Source organism: Dendropsophus ebraccatus, chromosome 7 (genome assembly GCF_027789765.1).
Source record: "Dendropsophus ebraccatus isolate aDenEbr1 chromosome 7, aDenEbr1.pat, whole genome shotgun sequence".
Classification (NCBI taxonomy): domain Eukaryota; kingdom Metazoa; phylum Chordata; class Amphibia; order Anura; family Hylidae; genus Dendropsophus; species Dendropsophus ebraccatus.
The window spans coordinates 48,050,763-48,075,648 of NC_091460.1; the positions used below are offsets into that span (position 1 = coordinate 48,050,763).

The window sequence follows — 24,886 nt, forward strand, 5'->3', positions numbered from 1 at the left end:
CATTGCTAAACACGCACCACACGTAACGTCGAGTTCAGTCAGCTATGAGCCGATGGATATGGGAAACGTGGTTCTTGTCATTAATTCCACTTTGTGTTTGAATACATTAAGTTGCGGAACGGAGGTTAACCCATCAGCAGGTTAGCGATACAGGAAAGCTGTGCGTGAAGAGATTAAAACGATTCAGTGTAAAAGAACATTGTTCATGTGGAAACCAACCTTATGGTGGCCTCCTTGTACCAAGACAACGTCTTAAAGGATCAGTAGTACAGCGACATAGCTGAGACTACACTAATGCATAGTCAACGCTATCGTGCGACGGGAGGTTTCTCCGTAGCATGTGATAGCATTAAGAGAGTGTTAGCATCCTTTAAACTGGCCATATCTTGTTTAATCAGCATATAACTGTAACAAATATGATAGCGTTAACTGATATATATATCTTCAGTAAACAAAGGAATGGAGTCAGTTTCTCAAAAAGGATGCACAACAGTAAAAATATTGGCTTATGCCATAAAATTCCAACAGTGCCAAAAAAAAAGTTACTGGCTTATCAAACAGTGTTTCGACAAAGATATCACCCACATATGGTGCACAGTGCTGAGTCACCCAGCAGCTTAGAGAGAAAAAAAACGCACAATGGCCTATTGTGATAGTAATCAAATCATACATTCATTCCTGACTCACAATAATAATAAAAAAAATCACTATGAACTCGAACAAGACCTCCGATATGGTAAATCCTGAACCGATTATGTATTACTGCAGAAGAAGACAGCGACACGGAAGGATGAGACATGTTCTCCATGCGACAGAAGCCATTCCAGGCCAAGCTAATCCTTCTCGAAACAGTTATATGGAAGCTCACCAAAAATAGGGATGAGTGTGCTTAAAGTGATTAATTGTGCACCCCAAAAAAAAAAATGAAAACACGCACACACCGTCATTTTTTTTTTCTTACAATCAAATATATATAAGCATAAAGTCAGCTCCTAAATGGATTAGTATACAACAGGTGTTTCACCTTATATAGTTACATTTTGAATATTCTCGATTTTAAGAAAAAATTTCTTTTTTTTTTCCGTATTGAAAAGAAGGCTGCATTTACAGTGCATAGCAGTAACAAATAAAGAACATTGTCAAACTCTATGTACACAAAATAAAAATACTCCATAGAACCCATTCTCTGCCAGAGACACGGGCAATATGTCCGCTTGCACATCTCCCGGGCAGGAGAGCAGGGAACATCTGTAAATACTTGACCAGTACAATGCAGTGGTATAAACTACCTGGACACTGATTCAGATAGTTTTACTCAGCTCTCGTTTATTATGTAACACCACATCCACTCATCAGAAAATAAAATATATTTATATATATTTATATATATATATATATATATATAATGCTGAACAAGCTGTGAAATCGACCATTTACAAGGCTTTCGATGCTGACAAACAACATTGTAGACAATTGCATGGGTGTCAGAATCCGAGACTAATGTAGAGTAAAGAGACTTGCATGTGCTGAAAAATGCCATTTTTTTAGGTTTCTTCACAAGATTCCCAATAAAAAAGTTACTAAGGCGTTATCTATATTGCAATGTTTTTTTTTTTTTTTTCCTATGGGTTGACGATGAAAATCAGACAAAGTGAAGATTGCATTGCAGTTGAGCATCAGCAGCTTACAAATCCTCCAATATCCCCCCCCCCCCCCCCCCGATAGCGATCTCTCGACTTTTCCAGAATAATCAGTTTAGAGCCGAGAAGTTATCACAGTTGGCTGGCACTTTCCTCTCCAATGAAAAGCATGTCTCGTCTTTAATTCGAGTGATACAACAGCGACTGTGAAAGTGAGGAATCTTCTGACACCCATGGCTTTCCACACTTGTCTAACAATCCCATTGCCTCTTTAGTCTTCAGCAGCTGTGTTCATGTAAACCATTGAAGAACGGAGAGTGTAAAGTAGGAGAAATTCCTAGGGTTGACTTTCAAGAATCTCTTATTGGAGGACGAGTTGTCCGTGAGGTATTCTCCATCATTCCATTGGGCTTGGTGGTGGTGCATGTTACCTGCGCAGGCTCCTTTGTGCCTCTTTGAGCAAGCTGTCGAAATCCATGGAGTCATATTTGCTTTTGGTGGAAGCAGGATCGAAGTCATCTGAGTTTGAATCTAAAAACCAAAGGAAAAAAAACAAGATAGTTAATAACTAAAGCTATGGAAAATATTTTAGCAATACACATCACCCTAGGAACAGTAGGTCCATCTCCTTAAATAAGACTGTTTACAGAAAACTCCAATTACACCACAGTTTCTCATTATTTCACGGCACTTACTGTATTCCCATGGCATGTTTTCTGTGCGCCCCCCCCCCCCCAATTCAGCACATAAGCACATGATGTGTTATAGATTTGGTACAATTGAATAGATATCTTAACTGTTTTAATCTGTATGCCATAGTTTGGTTGCCTTACTTTAGACTAGTAGTTTTTGATGCACACCCTTAGTAAATTTGTCACCCTGTAGGGCACCACTTAATTACACCCCTTTTTAGGCACTGGGGGGAGATTTATCATTGCAGACTTACAGAAGGAATGGTGTTTGCTGTTCATAGTAAAAAAATATTTAAACATATAAGGGTGTGTTCTTATGTGTAAAAAGAAAATCAGTTTCCAGCTAAAATTGACTTCAATTGGGTATGTTCAAAAAAGCTTGCGGTGTTCAGTTATTATTGTGCTGCTTTTGTCTGTGCTTTTTTGAAACCAGATTTCTTTGGTGGCTTTCCATTGAGAGTATTTTGCTTGTGTTAACATGCACTAATAAATCCGACGCACAGCAATTTTTTTGTTTTATTTCCATCAGATTTGTAATGTAGCAGTTGTGCCCAAATCCTGTGTTGTGTCAAATCCATTTTGACTGAGTGGGTCCACAGGCCCCTCTGTCCAGGCAGCCCTAAGAATCTAGGGCTGCATCCAACTTTTTCAGCCACCAGTAATCAAATGCCACATGCTCGGATTTAGACGAACCGGAGCGTGCTCAAGGTTTGCTCATCTCTAATACCTATACATATGTCATACATTGGGTCACATGGTAAAACATATACAGCATGGTATACATTTTTATTTACAGTATATTGCTCTATTCCATCTAGTAAACTATAATGTATATCACCCAAACAGAGGTCAAGATAACACACTTTTGGCCTGTTGGGTTTTGGAGGTCTATATAATTTTACTGTATATGCTGGGAACTTTCCTATAAAAGTACACAGTGGAAACAATGTGAAATGAGCCTTATGCCTATGGTGAAAGTTTTGTATTTTACTGTGTATTTTATTATAGCACTAAAATAATAATAATTATAATAATAATAATAATAATAATAATAATATTAAGAAGAAGAAGAAGAAGAAGAAGAAGAAATAATTTAAAAATTTTAAATATAGAAACAATAGACTAAATTGTATAATAAACTATAGAAATTCAATATATTCAGTACTGAGCAAATGTTCGCAATGCTGCGTTGCCACATTTATTACCAGTAATTATAATAATTATATTGATTATTAGGAATAATCTTAATTTTTTAGATGTAAAAATATATAAATAAATAAAATATTAAAATAAAATAAAAATTCTCATTTTCTGATACTGGTCTAACATATATAACCACCAAGCTTCTTCTACCTCTAAATTAAAATTCCATTCTAAGAAAATACTACAAGCAAATAAAATACAAGCAAACAAATAATTCTGCATAGTTTTAAATGTGAATCCATCACCTAAAATACTAAATAAATACCAATCCCCTCGCAGCGCCATTCCCTTTATTTTCCCACATCTCCCCCGGGCATGGTTATTTTGTTTGAGTTGATTAAAGCGTACTAACCAAAGTCCTGTTATTCAAACAGCTGTGTTTACTCTGCAGCTCTGTCTAAGCCCCTCTACATTACCGAGGTGTTAAATAAGGTAGACACAGCGCGTCATGCTGCATCTGACTATTTCAATCCACCAACAAGTAAACTGAAAATAAATCTTGTATTGCACGCAAGGCTGAGCTCTCGCTGAAGAGTCTGTATTGTGTGGTTTTATCTGTTGGAAAATTTTTTATAAGGATCTGGTGAGAATTCAGAAGTAGAAGGAATATCTCTAAAATATTTGTGTATGGAACTAACAGAGGAAGAACAATACACATCTTCCAATGCTGAGGTTAGATGGTGACCTCCCTGCTAGGTGCGTGTTGCATGACTTCAATGCACTCCAGTGCAATGTTTCTCTTGCATACTTTGAGTTGACCAGCTTTTGTTTTTTTTTTTTGTTTTTTTTTCTTTTTTTGTTTTTTTAACTTGAAGCCAACGTAAATTGTTGCAGTTAATTTTTATTACAGTGAAAAATATTATCAGGAGATCATCACAGGAAATACAAAAGACTCCAACAACTTCAGCATTTGTTGTCTGCTGCGTTGCCATCAAACATATTGGATAGGATTTTCCAAAACTGTGTAAATTGGCCACTGCTGTCCTCATTTTGGTCAATATTGTTTACCAAAATCAGGAGAGGAACCAAAACAGGGAAAATTACAATTGAAAAAAAAAAAAAAAACAGCATTTTCCTGCCTGCCACCGAGCCTTTCCATCCACAGGAATGTTTGGCACGACCAAACATTCCTGTGTTCTCTATAAAGAGGGGAGTTGTAAGTGGTTTTGCAGTAGTTTATCTCTCTCTGATTAAAGGGCTCGGTCATGTTTTTCCATTGTGGCCGACCTTTAACACAACCGACCATCTGTTTGTTTTTCTAGATGAACACATACATCCTATAACGGCTGCCGAATTCGCCACAATCGGCAGGTTCGCCACCATAAGGTGTATGGGGACCTTTAGAGCACACTACATCATCATTTATGGTGTGTTGAAAAATGAAGGTTTTTATTTTAATTAATAAAAGCAAATCCAGGAATAGACTTGGTGGTGTTTTTGGAATAAATGGTGTTTTTGGAATAATAAATTTGCCCCATTATGAAACTTCATAATGTTTACTCATCAGGGCAATCCCTTTTCATGTGGATAGCACAGAGAATGGTCCCTCTTTGGGGAGTCATATTTATTAACCAGCATGGAGACCCAATACAAAGATTAGGCCCCATTCTAGATAAATCAGTAGGACCATGTATTACATTACTTCCAATTTACTTTAATAAATACCATGTGATAAATCCTCCCCCAGTAATTTCAGCTTTAGTTATATAGAAAAGTCCTGATGAGAGAATTTTATATGGGTTTTATCAAGAAGTTGATCGGAAGAGTAGAGATGAGCATTTGAATAACGTTGGCTGATGCAGTTGGATGCAGCCTTAGGGCGTCCTGGAAAACACGTATACATTCAGGGTTCATTCACACATACCTGCAAGAATGGAGTCCATTGCCTTTTAAAATGTAAGTAATTGTGCTGATGGTATAGTAAAAAAAACATGTCTGCACTGTCCCGATGTGCTCCAGAGCCAGCTTTGGTCCCCCGCTCAGTGGCAGCCCCCAGTGCACTGTCCTGCTGCAGCCAGTGATTGGCTAAGTAGGGCATCACTGAGCAGGGAACCCAAGGGCATTGGGGAGCATGGACAGGTAGGTATGGCGGCTTTATTGTCCTTTTACAATACTGGCAGCATAATTACTTAGGTTTTACAAGGCTTTGGATTCCATTCTCACAAAGGAATGAAAATCTGCTGCAAGAACGGAGTGCCACAGACTTAGTAATCAGTATTGCAGTGGATTTCACCAAGAGAAACTCACAGTTTGAAATCTGCTGTGATACTGTACATGTGAATAGACCCTAGAAACAAATGGCCTAAAGCCTGTAAACCCCTGAAGCAATGACTAAAGTACAAAGATTCCAAGTCCAGGACAGAGCTACACATCATCTTTCAGTTGCCTAGTGCCTAGTACAATGGTAATACTACCACAAGAACTAGGCAACCTCATCATTTATTATGAAAATATGGTTGCGTGCAAACCTTGTATGGACAACCACATGATGCCTTGAAGGCAAAGCCTAAGGTTCAACTTATACAAGCTTCATCGGAAAACATATGTACCATGTTAAAACCTTGTAATGTAAAAACACGTTTTATAACCCATGACCTTTCCCGTCTCCAACATTTCATTTTAGCATTGCCTGCCTGATGCCAGTGGCACTGGCATGTGAATTAATTACTGAGCTATAAAGAATATAGAACATATATTAGCTTCTACCATATGCTGGGACTTTATGCTAGGCAATTCATTTTTCATAACAAATTAACAATAAATGAGGAGGCCAGTAAATCACTGCCAGGCTGCAACTAACTATGTCAAGGTAAATCCTATTGTGTGAAAACGGCACTGTCCAATAGAATGAAACAAATGGAATCTTTACCTAAATCTGCATAGTTGGACTTGCAAAACTGCTTCCTTCCACAAAAGCACAGCTCAAAGTCGGGTTCATTCACTCTGCGCAGGGTATATCCATTCTCAAGAGCAGCAAACGCGTCACAAGTATAGCGATAGGTGATGAAGCCGTAACAGTCTCTGCAATGAGGAAAGCAAATAATGTATGAATGAGTGCAAGAGGTCCATGGGTCCATCCATTTATTCATTACAGAACTGCAAATAACTATGACCTTCCATGATAATAGATGGAAAGTGTTAATATTTTCACTTACTAGAGTCTTCCATGTCTTAAATGTATCATTTTCCACAAGGTACTCTAATGGAGAGAGCTACTGCTCCCAGTAACTATCCAACCAAAGTTCCAATAGGCGCTGATATTTACTGCATGTGTATGACATAACCCACCAAAGTTTGGTCGTACACATTAGATAGCTGTTGAATAAAGCCTTCATTGAGACAGCTATCTTTCCTAACTCCCCCATGCACATTCAGGAGTGCATATCTCAGTGGGGAGAAGGCAATAAGCCACTGCCCAATATTGCTTACCTGAAGAACCAAAGGGTAGAGCAATTGCCTGAATCTTTTCCTATACTATTAGGAAAGGGTTGGTAGGTCACCTATAGACAGGTGGCTGGTCCTGCTGAAACTGGCAGTTTTGGATAATGCTGATCTAATAAGGTCTATAGCCAACCTTAGATTGGGCCCTTACAGATATATGGAGTAGACTGAAGCAAGAAATATTTTGATGGACATTATCTCGTGTGCTTCTAGTTGGTGGAGGGATCTGGGTGAAAAAAAAAAAATATACCAATATCTAGTAAATAAAGCTGAGCTGATGGCACACATAAGCTGACCATACACATTAGACTTGTGTTAGCCAAATAAATTGACTTTGGCAAGACCAGCCAACCATATCTTGATGAACGAAAAGGACTAGGCAAGTATTAAACTGCTCCACTGGCTGGGCCAAGTGCACATGTATATAAAGGGATCTTATGTATATGTCCATCTTTAAACATCTAAAATAGGTTACCTGCATGCATTTCTAAGGAATTTATCTCAAATCTATTGCCTGGCATATATGAAGCTCATGATTCTAGTTGGTCTACTAATAGGGTCTATTTCAACAAAACCCATTTTAGAATATAGTAGCCATATACGTACACCATAAGCTATTTGCTGTGGCCCGGCAAGCTGGATGCAGATATTGTGGCAGCTGGTGGGCTCTAGTGTTTTTGGGGTAACTTTGTCACAGTGGTCAGGAGTGACAATACCCACCCCCAGACATATGGGCACCGCACCTTGGTAGAACGGCAGTGAGGTGTGAGGGTGCAGGTGCAGGTGCGATGGAAGGAAAGGTGAGAAAGTCCAGCACTTAAACAAGGGTTGAATCTTTACTTGTAGAAACTAGTGCAAAATAAACTACTTCAGGTAGACTTTAGGTAGAGGTGAAGAAGTGGAATAAGGCTTGGTGTAGAGTGAGTAGTGTAGGGGCCGTGTAGGGGCCTAATTAGTGCAGTATTTTGCCAGGATTGTTTAGATACCTGATACGTGAAAGAAGAAACCTATATATATATATATATATATATATATATATATATATATATACATATATATATATATATATATATATATATATATATATATATTTAACTTATGTTTCCTTTTGCCTAACCAGCTCGGAGACTGCTAGGTTAGGTAGCATGAGTCCCAGGTCTATAAGTAGAGCTAACACCTGAATGGTTTCTCCAGGTAGTCTAGCATAGTCAGTGGAATACTTCAGCTCTCAGCAACTTTGTTCTACTGGGAAACAGTCTCTATTCCTTTCCATTAACGGGTGACTGTCCTGACGTTAAGAAGGATCCCAGGTGTAGACAAGGGTTTACCCAGCTCACAGTTACCTGACTTCTAAGGGTCTAGCACTGCATACTGTAGTCTAAGTCTCTCTTGAAGAAAATCAGTCTCTGTCCCTGTCAAGGGCTTGGTCCTAAGCCAGGCCTGCTTAGTCACTCCGGCAGGAACTCTTGGCTTGTCTGTCTCCCTCACCATACGCACTGACTAAAGAACCCTGAACAGGAAGCTACCTCCACTTATATAGGGCTGTGTTACAGAAAGAGAGGAGAGTAAAGAGAGTGTGTGGGTAGAGTGTCTGCACCTGTGACTGGTCAAAACAACAAACCTTTACATACTGCAGCTGTGCACAGGGGGTAAAGGGGGACACCTAGTGGCTGGAGTGAAAATCACAGCTCTTGGAGTGGCACATGTCAGAGGAACTTTCACAAAGGTTAGTGAACCACCTGCACTGGGACACTACATAATGACATGTATGCAACCCATATGAATTTGAATTTCTGCCAGCACTGGTCATAAAAAAAAATCTAAAATATGGGTAGAGATAACACTCACCCATCATCCCGCAGATTGACTGTACATTCTTCAATTTCACCAAAAACTTCAAACCGGGCTCGTAGTTCAGCACGACTCATGTTAGTTCTCATCTTACCGATGTAGATAACTCTGTGCTCCTCCTACAAGGAAAATAATATATCTACATGACCATTTATAAACATCTTAATATGGACTTCTACAGATTACACCCGATCAATAGAGGTCTTAGCAGTAGGACACCCTGTGATCAGCTTATTACCTATGAGAGGGACAGTAGCCATTAAATGAACCCTTTTAAAGTATATATTTCGTAGCTGAATGTATCTATTCCCTATTGCTATATTATGACTGTAGTTTAATGGCTAATTATATTATAATTAGGTTCACTTTAGGCAGATGTAAAAATATATATATAAAAAAAAAATCTGAAATATTTGGAACTTTGGAAAGTGGCCTATAATGATCAGCTGTGGACCAAACATTGAAAACTTTCCTTCCGAAATCATTGAATGATTATAAATGTGTCCTCGGCAGCATTTTAGCTCTTCCAGTTATGGCTTTTAAAGGGTTAATTAACACTATGTAGCCCCGAGGACTAAACCTATGGAATGTTTTGATGTATTTGGCATATATTAATATCAAGCGGAATTGGACAGAAACTCCATTCCATATCTCTTTTTTATTAAAATCCACTCAATATAACATTTTTCTTGGCACACTAAAGCTCAGCTTATTATAGAAAGGTTCATGTGTGCATTAGGCAGATGGATTCAATACATATGCATATAGAGTCATTAAATGTGGATCAAAATATACCTTTTTTGGATACTGGGAGCATTGGGCAATAAACTCCCAGGGAACAGGGTTTTCATATTGCTTTCTAAAAGGAACAGTTAACAAATTATATAAATTGCTTTGCTTTGGTGGTGAAAATAGTCTTCATATAGGCATTAAGTAGAGGAAATGACATTATTATACAGTAGATGGGATTATATAACCTCTACTGTACAGGACAACAAAAAGTTGGGCAGAGGTTCCGAACTTAGAGGTGACTTCGATTATCTCAGAGCTCCAGTAGGGGGCGTATTATGTCTTCTAGTATATACCTTAGCTGCTGCAGAACATTTTTGCTATTTAATCTATTTTTGAGCTATAGCAAATGCAATTCTGCCAAATGCAGAAATATCTTCCAAAAAGGACCTTGCAATTTTACTTTAAAGGGAACTCCGGATAAGAAAAACTTGTTTTCTATTAAAAGTGCATTAAAAGTTATATAGATGTGTCTATACAATGTATTACTGTATCTGTACGGTTCTACCACACTGGTAGCTGATCCAGGAATCCAGGAAGTGAAAAAAATGGCCTCTGTGCCAATTCACATTGTCTCCTGCTCCTGCTGCTATACCCCCTTAGGAGACAAATTTTCCATGCCTCTGTCTCACATTGTGTGTTTGCTGATGATGCATACAGGGGGCAGGGTGTGATGTCACAGGAGGCTTGGCTGAGTAACCCAATCCCCTGACTAATTCACCATCTCTAACCAGCCAGAAGCAGCTGCTGCACTAATTTTACTGATTGTAATGGGTGGGGGCTGTGATGATCATGTGAGGGAAAGCATTGCATTTTGGGAAAAGCCAAACCAGGAAGAACAGAAACACAAAACAGAGCAACCCCTCCCCCCCAAAAAAACAAAAAAAACCCAAACAAATGGATTTTTGGTAGTTTCAAAACTGGGATAGACAGGTAAGTAATGCTTCTGCAGAAGTTTCTTTTTTTTAACCTCTACCTGGCGTTCCCCTTTAAAGGGAGTTCCTAGTCATTTTTCTGTATAGTGATTGCATTTTTTATTTTATAGCCGTAGATTACATAGACAGATAGAAAGGGATGAGATAAATAGGGATGAGATGGCAGGATAGATAGATAGATAGATAGATAGATAGATAGATAGATAGATAGAATATAGATAGATAGATAGATAGATAGATAGATAGATAGATAGAATATAGATAGATAGATAGATAGATAGATAGATAGATAGTCAAATAAAAAAGAGGAAGCAAGGCAGACATGAATGTATTCTTGTCCACTTTCTGCATTGATATAAAGTACCTATATACTATAGTATTTATCCAGTATTCAGACTTCTTGTTTATTCCCATGTAGCAGATAATAATACCATACATCAGGCCCATTGATAAAATCCTAGCTATTTGCCCAGGCTGACATGTTGTGACCTCACTGCTGCCTACAGTCGACTGTGTAATGAACAGCAAGATAGTGATTTATCTGTATTGACCCCTGGTGAGTTATGAAGCCATCACTTCAAAGCAACTTGGGGAAATCTATACCATGCATATGCTTTATAGCAATGTCCTTCAGCACCTGCTCAGACACATATGTCACCCTCTCCCTGGCCTTGGAGTACTGTTGAGTATATGTCTTGAAGCATTCTTCAGCCTTGTCAAGAATTACTTCTCTACTGTTGTAATACTAATTTTTACACTAATTGAAAAATTTTACTGGGTCAAAAACGGAGACTAGAGATAAAACAAACTGCAAACAGTAGAGGGATGGATAGGTGATAGATGGCTATGAAAAAGAGAGAGAATTGAAAGAGATAGATAGATATAAGAAAGAAAGAAAGATAGATAGATAGATAGATAGATAGATAGATAGATAGATAGATAGATAGATTTATAGATAGATAGATAGATAGATAGATAGATAGATAGATAGATAGATAGATAGATAGATAGATAGATTTATAGATAGATAGATAGATAGATAGATTTATAGATAGATAGATAGATAGATAGATAGATAGACAGACAGATAGATAATAGATAGATTTATAGATAGATAGAAGATAGATAGATAGATAGATAGATAGATAGATAGATAGATAGATAGATAGATAGATTTATAGATAGATTTATAGATAGATAGACAGACAGATAGATAATAGATAGATTTATAGATAGATAGAAGATAGATAAAAGACAGATATATGATAGATAGATAGATAGATAGATAGATAGATAGATAGATAGATAGATTTATAGATAGATAGATAGATAGATAGATTTATAGATAGATAGATAGATAGATAGATAGATAGACAGACAGATAGATAATAGATAGATTTATAGATAGATAGAAGATAGATAGATAGATAGATAGATAGATAGATAGATAGATAGATTTATAGATAGATTTATAGATAGATAGACAGACAGATAGATAATAGATAGATTTATAGATAGATAGAAGATAGATAAAAGACAGATATATGATAGATAGATAGATAGATAGATAGATAGATAGATAGATAGATGGGCAGATTTTTCCTAATTTTAAAATGTCATGTACCAAGCAGATAGAATATTCACAGTTACTTGCTTACAATTGCTTTTTGCCTTTGCCGTTCCCTCTGTTTTGCTCGCTCTGACTCCCGTTTTTCATATTCCTTGCGATACTCTTCCCTCTTCAGGCACTCGTGTTGGTATTCCTCATAGCTGTCATATCTAGAAATTGACATAGACGATTAATGGATGAAATGAAAAGCATGGCATTATTATTGGAGCAGCCTTATGCAATTGACTTTGTGGAGCTTCCTACCTGGGTCTACGACTGTACGGTGACCGTGATCGTGATCTTTCATACACCGGAGAGTTCTGTTTACAATGATCTGTTTCGTAACAGCAGTAAGACCTTTAAATAAAAAGAGTAGTCAGATATAATTCAGTGTCACAGTGCAAATGAATTTAAAGGGAACCTGTTACCCCCTCTGCCGGGGTGACAGGCTCCCGACCCCCCCGTTAGAGCCCCCTATACTCACCTAATCCCGCCGGGTCCCGCTTCTGGAGATGGTCGGGTCACAGAGATCTCAGCCGCTGCAGCCCGGCGCGCGCGCTGAGAGATGAGTCCAACGCTCATAGAGAATGACGGAGCGCTGGACTCTCCTGTCATTCTCTATGAGTGTTGGACCCATCTGAGGAGCGCGCGCGCCGGGCTTCAGGCGCCGATATCTCCGTGACCCGACCATCTCCAGACGTGGGACCCGGCGGGATCATGTGAGTATAGGGGGCTCTAACGGGGGGTCAGGAGCCTGTCACCCCGTCACCGGGGGTGAGAGGACCTCTTTAAAGGGGTATTCCTGGATTTTATTTCTGATGGTCTGTTTCTGATTTTCAACATCCTCAGCTGACTACAGTACGCAGGCAAGCATTTCTAGCTCTTATCACAAACAGGGCCATGCATCTTGTAGTGGCTGTGCCTGGTACTGCAATTGATTACAGCTCAGTCCTACTCAAGTTAAAGGGGTTATCCAGCGCTACAAAAACATGGCCACTTTCCCCCCACTGTTGTCTCCAGTTTGGGTGGGGTTTTGAAACTCAATTCCATTGAAGTAAATGGAGCTTAACTGCAAACCACACCTTAACTGGAGACAACAGTAGGGGGAAAAGTGGCCATGTTTTTGTAGCGCTGGATAACCCCTTTAAGGGAATGAGCTGCAATACCAGATGCAGCCACTACAAAATGTATGGAGCTGTGCCTGATAAACACTGAAGAGACCATAGCACTCACCAGAGTGATGCAGCCCCTTTCATCAGCTGATCAATGGGGGTGCCAGGAGCCAGAAACCACTGGTCTAATATCCTACCCTAAGTCCTCAAAACCACTATCATTTAAAAAAAACTTTTTGAATTTCCTAGAGGCTGTATTGGTGGGGGTCTGTGTGCTGAAACCCTGCCGATTGCTAAAAAGAAGAGGCAGACAAGCTTATCAGCGCACGCTCTGCTCCTTGATCTCTGCTCTAAACAGATAATATGGGCTGTCTAAGTTATAATGGTCCACTATGAGACTTCCAGTATACTGAATAACAGAAGTTCCAATGGCTTCCACTATAATCGCGTAGACTACTCGGATTTAGCAGTTTATAGCAGAACATGCACTGCTGAGCGCATCTCCCCCTTCATTCTAGTCATCAGTGGGGGTTCTGAGCACCTTTGCCCCTACTGATACAAACTTCTGACAAGTCGATATGTTAGTTTAAATGATAGTCAATTGAAATGAGTTGCAATATTACCCACAACATTAGGCCATGTATGGCAGTATTTTTGGAAGTAAGCAGCAGTCCTGATAACGCAAACGTAGGCCATCTATGTATAACATACATCTAAACGGCACCCATATGATATTACATTTCCCATGTACAGGCTATGTACGAGCCGTCTTACATCACGGAAAGTGGGAACATAGCCTAAAGGTGCTGCCAACAGCAGCCTCCCTCAGTCTGAAAAGCTAGACATGTAGTCATTGGCCGATTGCTGCAGCAGTAACTCCCACGTTAAAGGAAACCCCTTTAAAGAGGCTGTTAAGGGTTTCCTAAAACAGCATCACCCCTGTCTACAGGTTATCTATGGTATTGGTGAGCAATTCCATTCACTTCAATAGAGCTTTCACAAGTCGTGTGTGGTATTGAAGCCCAGCTCCACTCCCTTCAATTTAGCTGAAACATCCCATGGACAAGCACTGTGCTGTGTTGGGGAGAAAGCCACTGTGTTCTTCTAATCACGTATAGCCCCTTTAAGGTATTAAAATCACTTTTCCCAAAATGCCTTAAAATGCCAGTAAAATATATAACTGGTTCTGGAAGTATCACAAGTATGACATACTGCCATAACAAATCAACTGTTCTGGGAAGAAATCCATCAGTACAGATAGTGAGCCGGAAGGTGTCATCCTGCATTTCAATGCAAATATTTAAAAAAATGTTGTGAATTGTGAAAAGTAAAGTAGAGCCGAAACGCAGCAAAAAAATAAATAAATAAAAAAAAAAAATAAGGGGAAAAAACTAAAAAAGCTAATCTGTAGGGCATCATGGAGAAGAGTGCATCATATCCAGCAGAGAATGAGAACTCGCAGCCGGATCAATAGGGATGTGTAATTAATTAATGTATGTTAATTCGGTGTGAGCCCTGCCGAGTGCACTGACCTGCACAATGCATGTTCCAAGGGAATGCGCCTGACGTAGATTCTGCTCCGGTGAACCATTATACAATCTAAGGCTGACTGACCTGATATGCTGAATATTTTATTCCAATACTATCTTTTTTATACATTAGACAAAGTGTGCTGGAAATCAATTGCCGTGATTGATTAAAGTGAGTATATTGTTCCTTTTATCATATGCATTGTACCCCATAAACCGGTGTACATTCCGTATATTCTCCTCGGCACATTCTTTAGATTTCCAAACACTATCTTAGCCATTTATAAAGAGGGAGCTGACACCAGGTTTAAGGGAATGCGTTTCAGACCCGTACTTATCACAAGGGTTAATCATTAAAGCCTAATAAATAATAGTCCCTGTTGCTACTGATTGAGAAAAGCCACAATTATGACGGACACCATCATACATCTTGTGATAAATACCATATAAATGATCTGGATTGCATACTGTTACCTAAAGGCTTTATTCAGCCTATATATAAGCAAGACCCATAACCATAAAATGGACCATGAAAACACAAATTCTAAACTATATGGACATATAGGCTCATGGTAAAAATAAAAAGATTAAAAAATAAAGGCTATGCACACCTCTGAGTCATGATGAAATCTATTAAAAATATCTGTCCTCAGGTCATGTCTGGTATTACAACTTGGCTCTATTCACTTCAATAGAACTGAACTGCAATAGTGCATACAAACTTAGAACAAGAGTGGCGCTGTTTCGGGAAGAAAACAGCTCTGTTTTTCTAATCCTGGAAAACCCATTTAAGCTGGCCATACCGTTATAGTAGTCACAAACACAATGGAGGTGTGCTATGCTGAGGGCATGCTATGTTGTTGCTATTGAATGCCATGCTCATTGCACTGTGGGCTGAGGGTTCTTAAAAGCCTCCAGACCATTGCACTTTTTTCCTGTAAGGGGAGGGGATAATGCAACTGGTACACACCTCTGGCAACAGCTTTTTTTCCCAGGAACAAAAGAATTAGGCATGTTGAATTCAATATACTTGACCATTCTATGAGTCTACCATTAATGAAGAGTTAAGAGGCCCCCATACACATTAAATAGTTGGTCAATCCTGCCAAATTTGGTAGGTTTGGATGACTTTAATATAATCCACATCCAAGTGTCAGGACTGTATATACTCCCTCCATCATACACACAATAAAAACCTGTTCTGAAGACTTAAAAAGATTTTTTTAAGTGTTTTTTAGCAAACCATTTGATCCAACAGAATGTACCATCTTACCACGTTAAGGTGAACCTCAGAGGGATGGTCCCTATACTAGCAATGGCCTTTCTCTGACTACAAGTCTACAAACAGAGCATATAGGATCCAACTAAACCTACAGGAGATGGGCGGACTGCAAGCTAAAAGGAGGTAGCCACAGCCCACACATGTAACAAAAACAAAAAGATAGCCAGCACTCTACTAACACTTGTGCACACTGTGCAGTTTGCACACTGCTGTGGCTAACATACAGACAAAAACAGAAAATGCTGCAACAACCTGCAAGTGGCAGCACAAGTGCCTTGTCAATTTTTTTTTTCCCGGTAACACATTATACTACATTATATTACAAAAGTAAAATAGGGCCTGTTTTTGATGACTAGTGGAAAAAAGTGTCGGCATTACCCACAACAACCAGTCAGATCCCAAGCACATACAGACTACATACATTTCATATTCACAACATTTTTTTTTTTTGTTTTAATAGCATTCTAAGTTGGCATCCCTAAATTCAGCTATCAAAATAAATTCTACCATCGTCCCTTGTTGAACACGAACATGAGAGTTCATAAAATTGCAAGCATAGTTGACACAGTAATCCTCAGTAGGGGGTCAAAAGAAGTTGTTTTTAATGTTGGCCTTTAACATGAATCTTGTTTTTCCCAAGACACTTGACTTTTAGTCTTAGCCCTTGGGCTGGCCATGACAGAAAGATCTAAAAAAAAACTACATATTTTATTCTGTACTTGTTTTCTTTTAGGCAATAAATAATGCGTTACGTGTTTCTGTCAGTTGACTATACTCAAGAGTGTAAAGACCAAAAAACTACAAAGAGCAAAAATCGTATGGTTGCCCTTTGACACAAGCATGCGTTCCAACACAGTACTACATGCTATCTCTTTGATTCATACAGATCAATCGATACGAAGGTTACCATCTTGGTGGCTATACAATATTGGCCAGTTTGGTAAAAATAAGGCTATGTTCACACACTGTTTTTTAGGCATTATTAAAAACGGCTGTAATTTATAATAGTAAATGTGGTAATTTTTTCAACTACTTTTACAGTTCTTTTTATATTACCAATGTATTTTGCCTTATTGTTGAATTTGTTACTTTTCAACAGGTAATTTATAATCAGTATTTCTGTACTGCTAATTGACAGCTTCTGGACAGCTAATTGACTACAATGAGGCATATTATTTCAATTGAAAAACAGCCATATCTTTAACTCAAAATCATGGCCTTATTTTGGTATTTCTTTACTGTGTGTGAACATAGTCAACGTACTATGCAATTGAAACAATAGCCGTTCTTGTCATAAAAAGTGTTGCATTGTAGTCAATGCATTGAAGTCAATGCAATGCAATTGACACAATGTCAAGTATTATCAGCCATTGTGCATTGAGATCCATGCAGTTTTCACTGCAGCAATGGTCGTTGTTTGACACTTATATCAATGGCTGTTTGTTAGTTTTTTTGAGTGCTGAACAATGACCATTGTTCTTGCATTGTGTGAACATAGCCTAAAACTGAAGCTTAGTATTGAATTCAACTAACTAGACAGTAATGAAAACACCATTGGGTGCCACACACATTTCTATACTTCTCCTATATATATAGAGTAAAGGTGAATAACAATGTGTGTTTTCAAGGCTTTCCAGAAGATATTACCGGGCAAACAAAATTTTACCTACCCTGATGAAGATCTGCTAGATGGAGATCTGGATCTTGAACGTGAGTATGGAGACCGTGAACATGATCTATGTTGAGAAAAAGATCTAGACCTTGATCGAGAACAAATCCTTTGTGAAAATAAGGATGTTGGTGGGGATACAGAATATCTGCTTGGCGAGTTGAAGGATGAACAAGAAGGTGATACATCAAATAATGAATAGGATTGCATTCCATCCCAGGAATAACACAGTTTATCGTTCTCATCCTCGCTGTCATCAAACAAACTATCCATACCCAGTCCAGACGTTAAAAACATAGGTAGTCTAGAGAACTGATCATCGGTGTAACCATTGTTTCTCAGGTTACTGTTTTTCTTTTCTTTTTCATAAACTGCTTGTGTTGGGTCACCAAAGTGCTTATTAAGTTCTGCACGAATTTCCTGGTCTTGCAAGGGTTTGCGATTGCTGATCTGAGAACTTGTCATGGTTCCCTCAAAACTGTCTTTTGGACTTCCCTCTGAAACCTTTAATGAACAGACTTGTGATTTTTTCCCAGGAAGGGAATCCTTACATTCAAGTTGTCTTGAGGCCTGTAAATCTTGTGATAAGCTAATGTGAATTTCTGATTTTGAATTCATAAACTGACAGTAGTCATGGTCTCCAAAAAGCCGTAAACTAGGTCGCTTCACCTTTTTCTCCTCTTGTCCAATGACCACAGAGGTTTTGCTAAGCTGTGCATACAGTTCAGATTGTTCGGGACCCTTTTTTGAGCTAATAACTTGGATACTGGAAGACTCAATGTAACGAGATTTCTTAGCGGGTGGCACACCGGACTTGCAAGAAGACTTCGGCTTTGGAGAAGTCCTGAATGTGTTATCTTGGTTGGCTTTGTGAGGTGGGGTTGTTGGTGGGGTTAGTCCTTAGATTAACAAAGAGAAAAAAAAGAAAAACTTACAAAATGTAGTGTTTCAACCATCTGTAAAAACAGTGAAAATACATTTTAGTCCACCAATATAAAAGAAAATTGTTCAACAAAATAATTTGTTTGATCATTTCACCCAATGTAACAACAAAGCTGTCATGTTGCTAACAAAGATAAGATTTTAGTGTAGGGGAGTGATTACAGCCCGGGAGCCGCGGCTAGTTAAAGGGGTAGTGCGGCGCTAAGAAATTATTCACAAAATAACACACATTACAATGTGAATGGCCCCCTTCCCTGTGTTCCCCGACCCCGACCGTGGACCCAGAAGTGTGATGCACTATACATACCTGATTCGTGTCGACCCCCGTCCGCATTTCTTCTGACAGTGATGTAATCTTCGGGAGGCCGGCCGACCCACTCCTGCCGTCCCTCATGCCGGCCCCAATCTACCGCGTCATAACTGTGCTCAGCCGCGATTGGCTGAGCACAGTTATGCTCACCTAATCGCGGCTGAGCAGCTGATGACGCGGCGGGCGGGTGGCATGAGGGACGGCGGGAGCGGGTCGGCTGGCCTCCCGAAGATTACATCATTGTCAGAAGAAACGCGGACGGGGGTTGACATGAATCAGGTATGTATAGTGCATCACACTTTCGGGTCCACGGGCAGGGGTCGGGGAACACAGGGAAGGGGGCCATTCACATACATAACATACATTACAAAGTTGTATAACTTTGTAATGTGTGTTATTTTGTGAATAATTTCTTAGCGCCGCACTACCCCTTTAAGGGAGAGACTCCGCCCACATGACTACTTAGCGCTGATTTGCATACAGCGCAGGGAGAATAAAACTACATTTTCGCATAGATAAAGGCAAAGCCAAAAAAGCAGTTTACATGGTAGGAAACACTGCAGCATGCTTCATAACATCATGATTGTAAACCGGAACCCTAAATCAGCATGATTGGTTTTCTTTAAAAGGACTCAAAATTACAAGTAATCCCCTATCCACTGGATATAGGAAGACTAACTTATTAGTGAGCGTTCTAGTGGTTGGAAAGTTTTATACAGAATGAATGGATTGGTGGCCAAGCATGAGATGCCTATTTCATTTGGGGAACAACCAACCTCTATTCTCATGATAAGTGGTGGTGCCAACAGTCAGACCCCCCAAATGATAAACACATATCACCTATCCTATTCTAGAGGGTAACTTTTAATCTGGGGATAAGCCCTTTAATTATAAACATTATTTGTACCTAGACAGGATTTAGCTCATTGAAATTAAGAAGGAGATTTATCAAACTGGTGTAAAGTAGAATTGTCTCAGTTGCCCCTAGCAACCAATCAGATCCCACCTTTCATTTTTTAAAGACTCTGTGAGAAATGAAAGGTGGAATCTGATTGGTTGCTAGGGGCAACTGAGACAATTCTACTTTCCACCAGTGTGATAAATCTCCCCCTAAATCTCCTAATGTATGCACTAATATTAACACTCCAACATATACAACCATATGCCATAGAGTAAAATAAGCATGCCCAGGCTGCCATGTTAATAAAATAAATACTGGGCTATGAAGAAGACTGCAGTGTGTAGGAAAACATAGTAGACAATGCTTTTCCATATGGTAGTCTATAGATATGCGCATGAATATACATATTGAATGCGGTATAAATATAGCTTAAGGCTATGTTCACACGCTCTAAAACAGTGGCTGTTGTTTTACTGCCATATCGGCCACAGGAACATTATTTTATTTCTATTTGGTTCATGGGCACCTTTGGGTGTGCCTGCAATCCAATTAGCCATAGACCTCTGTGCATTGTATGGCCATAAACTGTGTACACAGAGGGTTAATTACAGCCTCTGTTCGCCAAACTGCAGCCATTTGCCGTTCACTAAATGGCGTCAATAACGGCCGTAGTGCTCAAAAGTTCTCAAAAACATATCCTTATATGATCCTCTGTTTCAAAGTCATACATATAAAATAGCAGCCCATCACTCATATACCAATACTGCAATGGATAAAACATGACATATCCACAAAAAAAACAAAACAAACAAAAAAAACAAAAACAAAAGAGCTTTGGTATCATTACTTTTTCTTCCTTGTTAGCTACCAGTTGATTATCCAGTCCTGGTTCTGATTAACGCAAGTAATTGGGTAACAAAAAGTCAAGCAACTCCCTACCAATGAAAAGAGTCCTGCGAAAACAAAGCCGAGTATCCAGCAAGGCGGTGAAATGAGTTTAATTTTCCTCAACTTATGTAATTTACTCACTTAAAATGCAAAATGAGAAGTAATAATGTTAAATCATTAGCTATAGGGGATGTAAATTATATGATTTTCTCCATTTACTTTATGTGCATTTCTTTCTAAATAAAAAAACAATTATAATTAGTACTAATAAGTAATTATGTTTACAGACGCACCAGGCTATTGATATTAAAAAGAGCATAATTACATCCTGATGTTTTTAATGAAAAACTTCATTAAAAATGAAATGACAAAGGAGTCGAAAAATAGTCGGGAACTGGGAAGAGTGATGCAGCGGAAAACAACAAGTGTCACTAGATACAATTTACCCTATCCCTTCTGCAATGTCTTTTCAGCATGCTTTCAGTATACAGGGTTCTGGAAAACCTGCACCCTTTAAATTCATTGAAAATTGTAGATCTAGCAGCCTGTTAAATATGAATGTCATAGAGAGGGGTGTATCGGCTGGCACCCCCCTTGTATGAGAATCAACACAACTCTATATGAGCAGATCCCTTTCTGGCAGGTTCATATTGTCCCTGTTGACATGAAACACCTCTTATCTGATTGGTCACCAAGTAATACTACATTCCTCCTGGATCAATTAACTAGAAAAATAAGCTATTTGCTGGGGGTGTCTGGAGAGGGATCCAGGATAGAGATGGGCAAACCTCAAGCACACGCGGGTTTGTGCAAATCCGAACACTCAGCATTACAGCTGGCTAAAGAAGTTGGATTCAGCCCTAAGGCTGCCTGAAAAACATGGGTACAACTAAAGGCTAAGTTCACACAACGTACATTTTTAATAAATAACGGCAGTTGCAACACTGGACGCTATTTATTGAAAATTAAAATAACACTGTGCCCTATGGAATCCCGGCCGGGGTGTACACACTCTGTATACATTCCAGCCGGGATTCCATGCCGCTGCATAGAAAACCGACAGTGCAGACAATGTAAAGTGCGGCTCCGGCCACACTTTACATTGTCTGGTATGATGATTTAAAATGGGGGCACACAAGAATGCGCCCACATTCCAAATCAAAAGACGTTCACAGACAGCGGCCTTTCTGTGACATGGCCATTTAATAGAACGGCCACTGTCATACACTGTGTAAATCCGGCCATAGGCTGTATCCATGTTTTCCAAGACTCTTTAGGGCTGCATCCAACTTTTACGTCCACCAGTATTTAAATGCCGAACGGTCGGACTCGAGCATGCTCAAGTTGGTCTCACCTCTATTGACCATATTTTCCTGACACCACAACACAAATGTGTGACTCAGCCATTAAAAATACATACGCGCGTGCAAGTGCCTTGAGTGGGGAGATGGTGGTAAACCGCTGCCAGGCCCCTTTGGTGGCAGTTTCTCTCCCCTAAGAACAGAAGGAATATGCATGTAAAAATGAAACTCTCCGATCTTTCTTAATATCATCTGTCGGAGTGGAGCTGGAAGGACATGGAGAGTCAACAGACTATTCTGTGTATGGCTTTACCCTGCAAGGGGATTTCCACAAACAGTCCAGTAAAGGGATCACAGTAACGCTTCTCATAGTCAGACACTGTCAGAGACCAGATGCAGAAAGGGAAAGTAACAGAACAATGGGTGAGTGGTCAGAAGCGTCATCCCATGGCGCCATGGTCATCTACGCTGTCCCAATCGGTTTATATTTTATAGGATTTTTCAGAGTATAAACTGTACCCAGGTAAAGCTTACTGGTGCCATAAACATGTTTCTATGGTTTTATACCAGACACTGCCAGCGATTCCCTTTCCCCTCCTGTACAATACAGCCTGGTTGTGTTTCAGTGATTGAGACCTATCGATATTATCTTCAGAAACCAAGCCGGTGTGGGATCGGCTAATGTATCTGCGTCTGGTGTATTAGTTCAGGCATTTTGCATTGATCAGCATGACTTTCAGGCTGCAGCTGTGGTGTCTACAATCATACCAATGTTCCGATAATTCATTACCAGGACACTCGGCTGCTCACCGCATTTACATGCAGAGATGTCGCGCTACTATGGGAACACGTTTTACAAGAAAAATTATTCCTATTATAGCGAAGTGAAACCCTGCTACTCTACTCAGTGGGGTCTTCTCCGCAATGGCCATTTACACAGTATACCAAGTACTGGTCTGCAGAAAGCAGGTCAGATGTTCCAGTAGGTGCATTGCCATAGGCTACAGAGAGCCGTATTGGTCATTTACAATGATTATCACTATGATCTGTTGTCAATAAATGAGCAATCAGCTTCGGGAAAACAATCTAACTGCCCGGGAAAAATCTATCCTGTCTAATCTCTATTCCCCCCATGACAGACTGTGTGTGAAGGTCTAGAACAGGGGTAGGGAACCTTGGCTCTCTAGCTGTTGAAAAACTACAACTCCCATCATGCCTGGACAGCCAAAGCTTTAGCTTTGGCTGTCCAGGCATGATGGGAGTTGTAGTTTTGCAACTGCTGGAGAGCCAAGGTTCCCTACCCCTGTTGTAAGACATACCCCACGTCTATGGACACCTCTACATTTCATTTGCATTGCTTATCAGAATTTCAACACATCAAAAGCACAGAAGACAATCCTGTCATCCTTGTATTTTACAACCACTAATAGGTGTTCCCTGTGACCTGCACCTAGTGCAAAACTACTACTCCCATCATGTCCTAACAGTCTGATAAAAGCACAGGAGGCAATCTGCCACACTGTAATCTGCAAGTCCAAGTGGTGTTCCCCAGCCTGTGGCTCTTTAAATGTTTCAAAACTACAACTCCCATCATGCCCTGACAGCATAAAAACCATCAACAAAAGCACAGGAGGCATTCCTGTAACCCCAGTATTTTCAATGTTTCCCAACCTCTTAATCACTAGCTGCTGTACAACTACAACTTGGGGTGTTTCCCAGTTCTTGGGGTGTTTCCCAGCCTGTGACTCCTTACCTTTAGATGCAACTACAACTCCTATCATGTCCCGACAGCCTGACAATTGTAACCTGTCATCCAAAGCACAGAAGGCAATCCTGTCACCCCTATATTTTTACTCTCCTGATGTTGCACAACTACAATCAGCAAAAGTAAAGGAGGCATTTTGTCTAATGTCGGTGTTCCCCAACCTATAGCTATGCAGCTGTTACAAAACTATGACTCCCTATGCAACCAATAGAACAAAGTATATAGAAACAGCGGTAAGCGCACCATGATAGATTACCTGAAATTCATACTTTATTGGAAATCACAAATACAATAATACGTCAAAAATACATGATTATATCCCCCTAAAAACAAACAAAATCATCCCACATAAATTAAATAGCTGTCAAAGAATAAACAACAACCTACTCCCTAGCCTGTGAAATACAGGAGAGCTCTCTGGTATATTAAAAATACTATTCGAATGTAACTGGTACTGTACATGATAAGGTCTATAACTATAACAACTATAACTCCCATCATTCTCTTGATATATTAACCCATCACCAAAAGCACAGAAGACAATCCTTTCACCCCTGCATTATGCAAGCCCTATGATGACAGTGTTCTCCTGCTGTTGCAAAACTACAACTCCCATCAGTGTCGGACTGGCCCACCAAAGGATCGGAGAATCCTCCGGTGGGCTCCCAGCTTTAGAACCTGCACAAAGACTGACTGACATGCTGTTTCTCATTGGTTCTTCATTGGTGGTCCCCCAGGATCACTTCTTTTGGTGACAATGAGCTGTTGGGAGTAGGGATGCACGATGCACCGAAATATCGATACTACTATCGATATTTCGGGCCAAAAAACGATTCGGTACCAGGATTTCCTGGTATCGATACTTTATATTAAGCTGCCTAATAACGCAGCTTAATATAAAGTATAGAGCAGAGAACACGGCCGGCGGCTAGCTAAGCGCCGGCCATGTTCTCTGTGTGCTGCCCTCTGCCCCCTGGCGTCACTTCCTCCTCCTCCGCCCGCCCCTTCCTCCGCTCACTGCAGTGAG

At 39.7% G+C, this 24,886-nt stretch overlaps 1 protein-coding gene across 3 annotated transcripts in view; it reads right to left on the reverse strand.

The window, feature by feature from the left end:
- Nucleotides 1-1,702: 1,702 nt before the first annotated feature.
- PPARGC1A (PPARG coactivator 1 alpha) overlaps nt 1,703-24,886 on the reverse strand; it is a 91,283-nt gene continuing 68,099 nt past the window's right edge. For all 3 annotated transcript variants that reach the window (XM_069977469.1, XM_069977470.1, XM_069977471.1), the window contains 6 exons: nt 17,754-18,651; nt 12,425-12,517; nt 12,210-12,330; nt 8,825-8,946; nt 6,405-6,556; nt 1,703-2,171 (listed from right to left, as the gene is read on the reverse strand). In XM_069977469.1, the coding sequence (XP_069833570.1) occupies nt 2,068-2,171; nt 6,405-6,556; nt 8,825-8,946; nt 12,210-12,330; nt 12,425-12,517; nt 17,754-18,651 (1,490 nt within the window). In that variant the 3' untranslated portion in view covers nt 1,703-2,067. The remainder of the gene's footprint in view (nt 2,172-6,404; nt 6,557-8,824; nt 8,947-12,209; nt 12,331-12,424; nt 12,518-17,753; nt 18,652-24,886) is intronic.